This window comes from Periophthalmus magnuspinnatus, chromosome 17 (assembly GCF_009829125.3).
Source record: "Periophthalmus magnuspinnatus isolate fPerMag1 chromosome 17, fPerMag1.2.pri, whole genome shotgun sequence".
NCBI lineage: Eukaryota > Metazoa > Chordata > Actinopteri > Gobiiformes > Gobiidae > Periophthalmus > Periophthalmus magnuspinnatus.
The window spans coordinates 264933-271278 of NC_047142.1; the positions used below are offsets into that span (position 1 = coordinate 264933).

The 6346-nt window shown below is 47.2% G+C and overlaps 1 protein-coding gene across 1 annotated transcript; it reads left to right on the forward strand.

The window, feature by feature from the left end:
• Positions 1-957: 957 nt before the first annotated feature.
• Positions 958-5419, forward strand: si:ch211-284o19.8 (protein lifeguard 1). Its single transcript, XM_033982744.2, has 6 exons — positions 958-992; positions 2224-2642; positions 3196-3396; positions 3918-4046; positions 4341-4484; positions 5238-5419. The coding sequence occupies exons 2-6, from the start codon at positions 2235-2237 to the stop codon at positions 5370-5372; spliced, it is 1017 nt and encodes a 338-aa protein (XP_033838635.1). The 5' UTR covers positions 958-992; positions 2224-2234; the 3' UTR covers positions 5373-5419.
• Positions 5420-6346: the final 927 nt, after the last annotated feature.

A 6346-nucleotide genomic window follows, 5' to 3' on the forward strand; every position in this document is an offset into this window, starting at 1 on the left:
ACAGATTAAAGTGAACCATACAAACTGTGTGAAAACAGTGACCGTCACACACAGGGGCATTCTTGTGTAAACAGCCCTAAAATGGCACATTTACCTGATTCTTTGGCCCGTTTTTTTTCGCTCTGGTGCAAAACCTGAAGCAGTGTTTAAAATGGACTCTCTGTAAAGGCTAATGTACAAAACTATGAGCCGCATTAGGTTTTCACTATTTCCCTTTTGGTTTCCAAACCTTGTATTCTCAATGAATATTTCCAGTGGTTTTGGCAGCCCCAAGGTAAACGGACAATCTTTTTTTTCTCTTGGTCTTTGAAAAAATCTTTGACTTTTATTTATTGAAATGTAAATATGAAATGCGAGAAATGGCTTGGTCTTTGTCAGTTCAATACTGTTTCTAAGCTCCAATCTTTTGTATGTCTCAAATTGTTTTTATATGTATTTTTTACAATAAATATGTGTGACAAATGCAGCGTTGGTCTGGGACTTTTATTTCTACTGTTTAAAGTTGCCCCACCGGAGGAGCTGGAGGACGTGTCTGGGGTGAGGGAAGTCTGGGAGTCCCTGCTCAGACCCGGCCCCGGATAAGAGGAAGAACATGGATGGATGTTTAAAGTTGCACTGTGTAACTTTTCTGGTGGAGCTCTTGGTTTTTCTCTAGTTTCTCATGTTCCTTTTTCCTGATGTTCACTTGGTTCTGTGATGTCTGTTGTTTCTCCACCTCCACCCTGAGCTGTAGGTCCTGGTGGTGTGGGGCAGTGTCTCATTCTTATCGTACAGTTTGATGTGGAGGAGGTGCTGATGCTGATATATATATATATATATATATATATAATACGTTCACTACATGAGAGATGTTGTAAGTCTGGACATTCAGCCAAGTTTCCTCTTGTTTGTTAATATTAAAAAGAGGAAATGAACTAAACCTCAGCTCGTCACGATAAAAGCCACAGTCGTGTTTCACTCGTTTCACTGAGACTCCACACTCGGCTCTGAAGGTGAGTGATTTTTAAACATTTATGACTCATCAAAGAAAATTAAACATAAAAGACAAAATATAAAACTGAAATAAGAAAAACTAGTAAACATAAAACCTCGTACAAAGACAAAGTTTTATAGAAGTAGAATAAAATATAAAATATAACCAGACACAAGATCTGGTACAGATCACTGTTTAGTCCTGGTTTAGTCCTGGTTTAGTCCTGGTTCAGTCCTGGTTCAGTCCTGGTTTAGTCCTGGTTTAGTCCTGGTTTAGTCCTGGTTTAGACCTGGTTTATTCCTGGTTTAGTCCTGGTTTAGACCTGGTTTGGTCTCAGTACAGTCCTAAATTGTAGTTTTAGTCAGTTTGACTCAAGATAAAAAATTACGTAAAAAAAAAAAAAAGGTTTGCCCTGATTTGAGAAGTTCAGACTTTTTATGGGCCTCTTCCTGCCAGAGACAGAGGAGCAGAGGGTCAGAGGGTCAGAGGGTCGGGGGTCAGAGGAGCAGAGGGTCAGAGGAGCAGAGGGTCAGAGGAGCAGAGGGTCAGAGGAGCAGAGGGTCAGAGGATCGAGGGTCAGAGGGTCAGAGGAGCAGAGGGTCAGAGGAGCAGAGGGTCAGAGGAGCAGAGGGTCAGAGGATCGAGGGTCAGAGGAGCAGAGGGTCAGAGGAGCAGAGGGTCAGAGGAGCAGAGGTCAGAGGGTCAGAGGAGCAGAGGGTCAGAGGAGCAGAGGGTCAGAGGAGCAGAGGTCAGAGGGTCAGAGGAGCAGAGGGTCAGAGGGTCAGAGGAGCAGAGGGTCAGAGGAGCAGAGGGTCAGAGGAGCAGAGGTCAGAGGGTCAGAGGAGCAGAGGGTCAGAGGAGCAGAGGGTCAGAGGAGCAGAGGGTCAGAGGAGCAGAGGTCAGAGGGTCAGAGGAGCAGAGGGTCAGAGGAGCAGAGGGTCAGAGGAGCAGAGGTCAGAGGGTCAGAGGAGCAGAGGGTCAGAGGAGCAGAGGGTCAGAGGAGCAGAGGTCAGAGGGTCAGAGGAGCAGAGGGTCAGAGGGTCAGAGGAGCAGAGGTCAGAGGGTCAGAGGAGCAGAGGGTCAGAGGATCGAGGGTCAGAGGAGCAGAGGGTCAGAGGAGCAGAGGGTCAGAGGAGCAGAGGGTCAGAGGAGCAGAGGGTCAGAGGAGCAGAGGGTCAGAGGAGCAGAGGGTCAGAGGATCGAGGGTCAGAGGATTCAGTTTAGTTTCATTCTTGTATCTGTTGTTGCAGATTTCTTAAACATGTCGGACCCGGTGCTCGTTGAGCCTCAGGACGCTGCTGCCTCTGAGCCGCCTCCTGCTGCTCCTCAATTCTCCATCCAGACCTCCCCAAGTCCTGATCCTAATCCTGATCTGAATCCTGGTCCAGATCCTGATCCAAATCCCTATTTAGGTCCCGCTCCAAGTCCTGGTTTTAGACCGGATTTTCTTGTAGTCCAGCCTGAAGTCCAGCCTGAAGTCCAGCCTGAAGAGCCTCCTCCGTACTCCACAGTGACCCCTGGTGTCTACCCCTCGCAGAAACCCGGCGAGCCGTTTCCATACGAGACCTTCCCAGAGTCCGGACTAAACCCAGAGGTCTGTTCTGTAGAGGCGACTGTCACAACATCTGCTTTTGAAGACAAGACCATACGGAGGGCTTTTGTCAGGAAGGTAAGGCCCTGGTTTAGTCCTGGTTTAGTCCTGGTTTAGTCCCGGTTTAGTCCCGGTTTAGTCCCGGTTTAGTCCCGGTTTAGTCCCGGCTTAGTCCTGGTTTAGTCCCGGTTTAGTCCCGGTTTAGTCCCGGTTTAGTCCCGGTTTAGTCCCGGTTTAGTCCCGGTTTAGTCCTGTTTTAGTCCCGGTTTAGTCCCGGCTTAGTCCCGGTTTAGTCCCGGTTTAGTCCCGGTTTAGTCCCGGTTTAGTCCCGGTTTAGTCCCGGTTTAGTCCCGGTTTAGTCCTGTTTTATGCTGACAGACCTGAGCGTCCGAGCTCAGACCAGCTCAGGCTTTGACCAGGAGCTTTGGCCACGCCCAGTCGTCCAAAGTGAGTTGCATGTTCTGGTCGTCTGCATCTTCTAAATCTGCTGCATCTGAATCAAATTAGTTTCCCCAAAACCAAAAAATATCGTCCCTCATCTGTGAGTGTCGCCCAGGACTTTACGACTCCAGGTCTGCACCAGGTGAACCATGAGTTTGAAAACTCAAACATGTATTGTCTTTTTATTCAGGTCTTCAGTCTCGTGTTCCTGCAGCTGCTCTTCACCTTCTGTGTGGTTTGCATCTTCACGTTCTCGTCGACCGTGAAGGAGCTGGTCCAGTCGAGTATCTGGGTTTACGTCTCGGCCTACATCGTTTTCGCCGTGGTCGTGGTGCCGCTGAGTCTCTGCACGTCCCTGAGCCGACGACACCCATGGAACCTCATCGCTCTGGTCAGAGAAAACGCCTTTGTGTTCATGAGCGCAGACGATTCCCCAGATTAACAGAACATAACCATCCGTTTGCTGGTTTAGTGATATTTTCATTGTGCAGCGTCAGACTCGACCATCAAACATCTGCAAGAAAAAAATAATGCAACACTGGATGGAAATAAACCTGTGATGAAGCGAAATCGAGACAATGACACAGTGAAAGTGACGTGGTCCAAGTGTGGGACCTTTTTTTGACCAGGCAGATTATTTTATACAGAAGTAAACAGCTTCATTTTACATATTTTTCTGTGTTTTCTAGTCGTGTTTAGGCCAAACGCTGCAGATGAACAGAAATAAACCTTAAATTTAGATATTTACTGTCCCAGAGAACTCAGGTTTATTAAAGACAAAACTCTAATGTAGTGTCTCCCCTTAAAAATGTGAGTGCAGTTTATTGATGGATTTACCTCAGCTGTGTCTTTTCTCTTAACTGATCAGCTTCAGTGATCCCTGTGCCGTTTCCCTGTGCCGTTTCTCTGCAGGTGGTGGTGACCGTGAGTTTGTCGTACATGGTGGGGACGATCGCCTCGTACCACGACACCATGACGGTGATTATGGCCATGGGAGCCACGCTGACCATTTCTCTGGGCATCATCGCCTTCGCCACACAGGTCTGAAACTTTATGAAACTCAGACACACAGGTCTGAAACTTTATGAAACTCAGACACACAGGTCTGAAACTTTATGAAACACCAACTTTAGATGGGGCAATGATGAATGACACAAGTCCCGTTTGAATCTGGTTTAGTCTTAGTTTAGTCCTGGTTCAGTCCTGGTTTAGTCCTGGTTTATAACATATTTAGTACTTCTCTTATTATTATATTATTCTTATGTGGACCTGTTGTTTCTCCTCTTCGTGTTTCACGTGTTTCACGTTGTATAATTCACGTTGTTTCTTCCTCAGAGCCGTTATGACTTCACCCTGTGCTACGTCCTCCTCCTCATCCTCGGTCTGGACCTGCTCATGTTTGTGGTTTTCTCCTCGTTTTATTATTCTCACATGGCTGATGTTGGATATGGATCTCTGGGGGCGCTGCTCTTTTCTCTGGTAAGAATGAACCGCGGGATTTAAAGATCCACTGAGGAACTTTTCTGTTTGAGCTGCTGCTTTCTGCAGTTTGAATTTTGTGCCAAATATTTGTTTTCAGACAAATAAATATTCCAGACTAAACGTTAAACTAATAAATATCAAAACATTTGTTCAAGTCAGAGAAAAAAACACCTTTAACCTACGAGCTCCACTCACTCATACGGCTCTTCACAGGCTCTTCATGAGCTCTTCAGAGACTCTTTACAGGCTTTTTACAGGCTTTTTACAGGCTCTTCACAGACTCTTCACAGACTCTTCACAGACTCTTCACAGACTCTTCACAGCTGTGTCATTTTTCACTCACTCACAGGTGTAAGATCCTATTATAGCCACAGCTGCCCCGGGGCAGACTGATTGAAACACGGCTGCTCATCTGCACCATCGGCCCCTCTGACCACCGGCACTCACACATCACTTCATACTAGGGTGAAGTGTCTTGCCTAAGGACACAACAACAGAACTTTGAGTGAGAATCATCCTCTGACCTTCGGGTTGGCGTTGCTCTACCGACTGAGCCACAGCAGCCAGTGCTACAGTTCAAGTGATTTGATACAAATGTTGAGTATTAATGTTTGTCTCACCTCTTTCTCCCTCTCTCCTCCCCCCCCCCCCTCCCCCCCCCCCTCTCTCCTCCTCCCCCCCCTCCCCCCCCCCCTCTCTCCCCCCCCTCCCCCCCCCCCCTCTTCCTCCCCCCTCTCTCCTCCTCCTCAGTTCCTGATGGCTGATGTCCAGATGATGACCGGTTCTATGTCTCACCGTGTGAGTCCAGAGGATTATGTGACTGCAGCTCTGATCATTTATCTGGACATTGTCCTGATCTTCCTCTACCTGCTCGGACGAAGATGAGAACGCTCCTCTACACCTCCTCTACACCTTCTCCTCACCTCCTCACCTCCTCCACACCTCCTCATCCAATCAGAGGAGGGTGTGTGTCTGATTTGTAGATTGTATATATCATTTTTAGTTTGTTATGATGAATGTGTTAGTTTTACAGAATAAAGACACGTCTCTCTGTGTCGTCTTTTTGTGTCGTCTCTTTGTGTCGTCTCTTTGTGTCGTCTCTTTGTGTCGTCTCTGTGTGTCGTCTCTTTGTGTCGTCTCTGTGTGTCGTCTCTTTGTGTCGTCTCTGTGTGTCGTCTCTTTGTGTCGTCTCTGTGTCGTCTCTTTGTGTCGTCTCTGTGTGTCGTCTCTTTGTCGTCTCTTTGTCGTCTCTTTGTCGTCTCTGTGTCGTCTCTTTGTCGTCTCTGTGTCGTCTCTGTGTGTCGTCTCTTTGTGTCGTCTCTGTGTGTCGTCTCTTTGTCGTCTCTGTGTCGTCTCTGTGTCGTCTCTGTGTCGTCTCTTTGTCGTCTCTGTGTGTCGTCTCTTTGTGTCGTCTCTTTGTCGTCTCTGTGTCGTCTCTTTGTCGTCTCTGTGTCGTCTCTTTGTCGTCTCTTTGTGTCGTCTCTTTGTGTCGTCTCTTTGTGTCGTCTTTTTGTGCTGGTTCTGTCTGTAAAGTTAAACATAAATGAAGTGATTCTGGAGCAGCATTAAAGCTACATTCTGTAACATGACCAGACTGTTTATATAAAAGGACATAAACTGTCAGGCGCAGTGTTCCAAACAGGAAGTGATCGTGTGTGCACTTCCTGCTCCATCGACTCTACATTAGTAAATTGTGACTTGTCTTTTGTCTTTAAATGTCGTATTCACTGTTTCACTCTTTGTAAATGAAGATTCCCCTCATCAGCCTCGCTCCTGATTGGCTGTTTGGTTGCTATGATACTCGTGATCAAACTCCAGATCGTCCCTGTGCCTGTCCTCATGGTCTCACCGCTGCCATC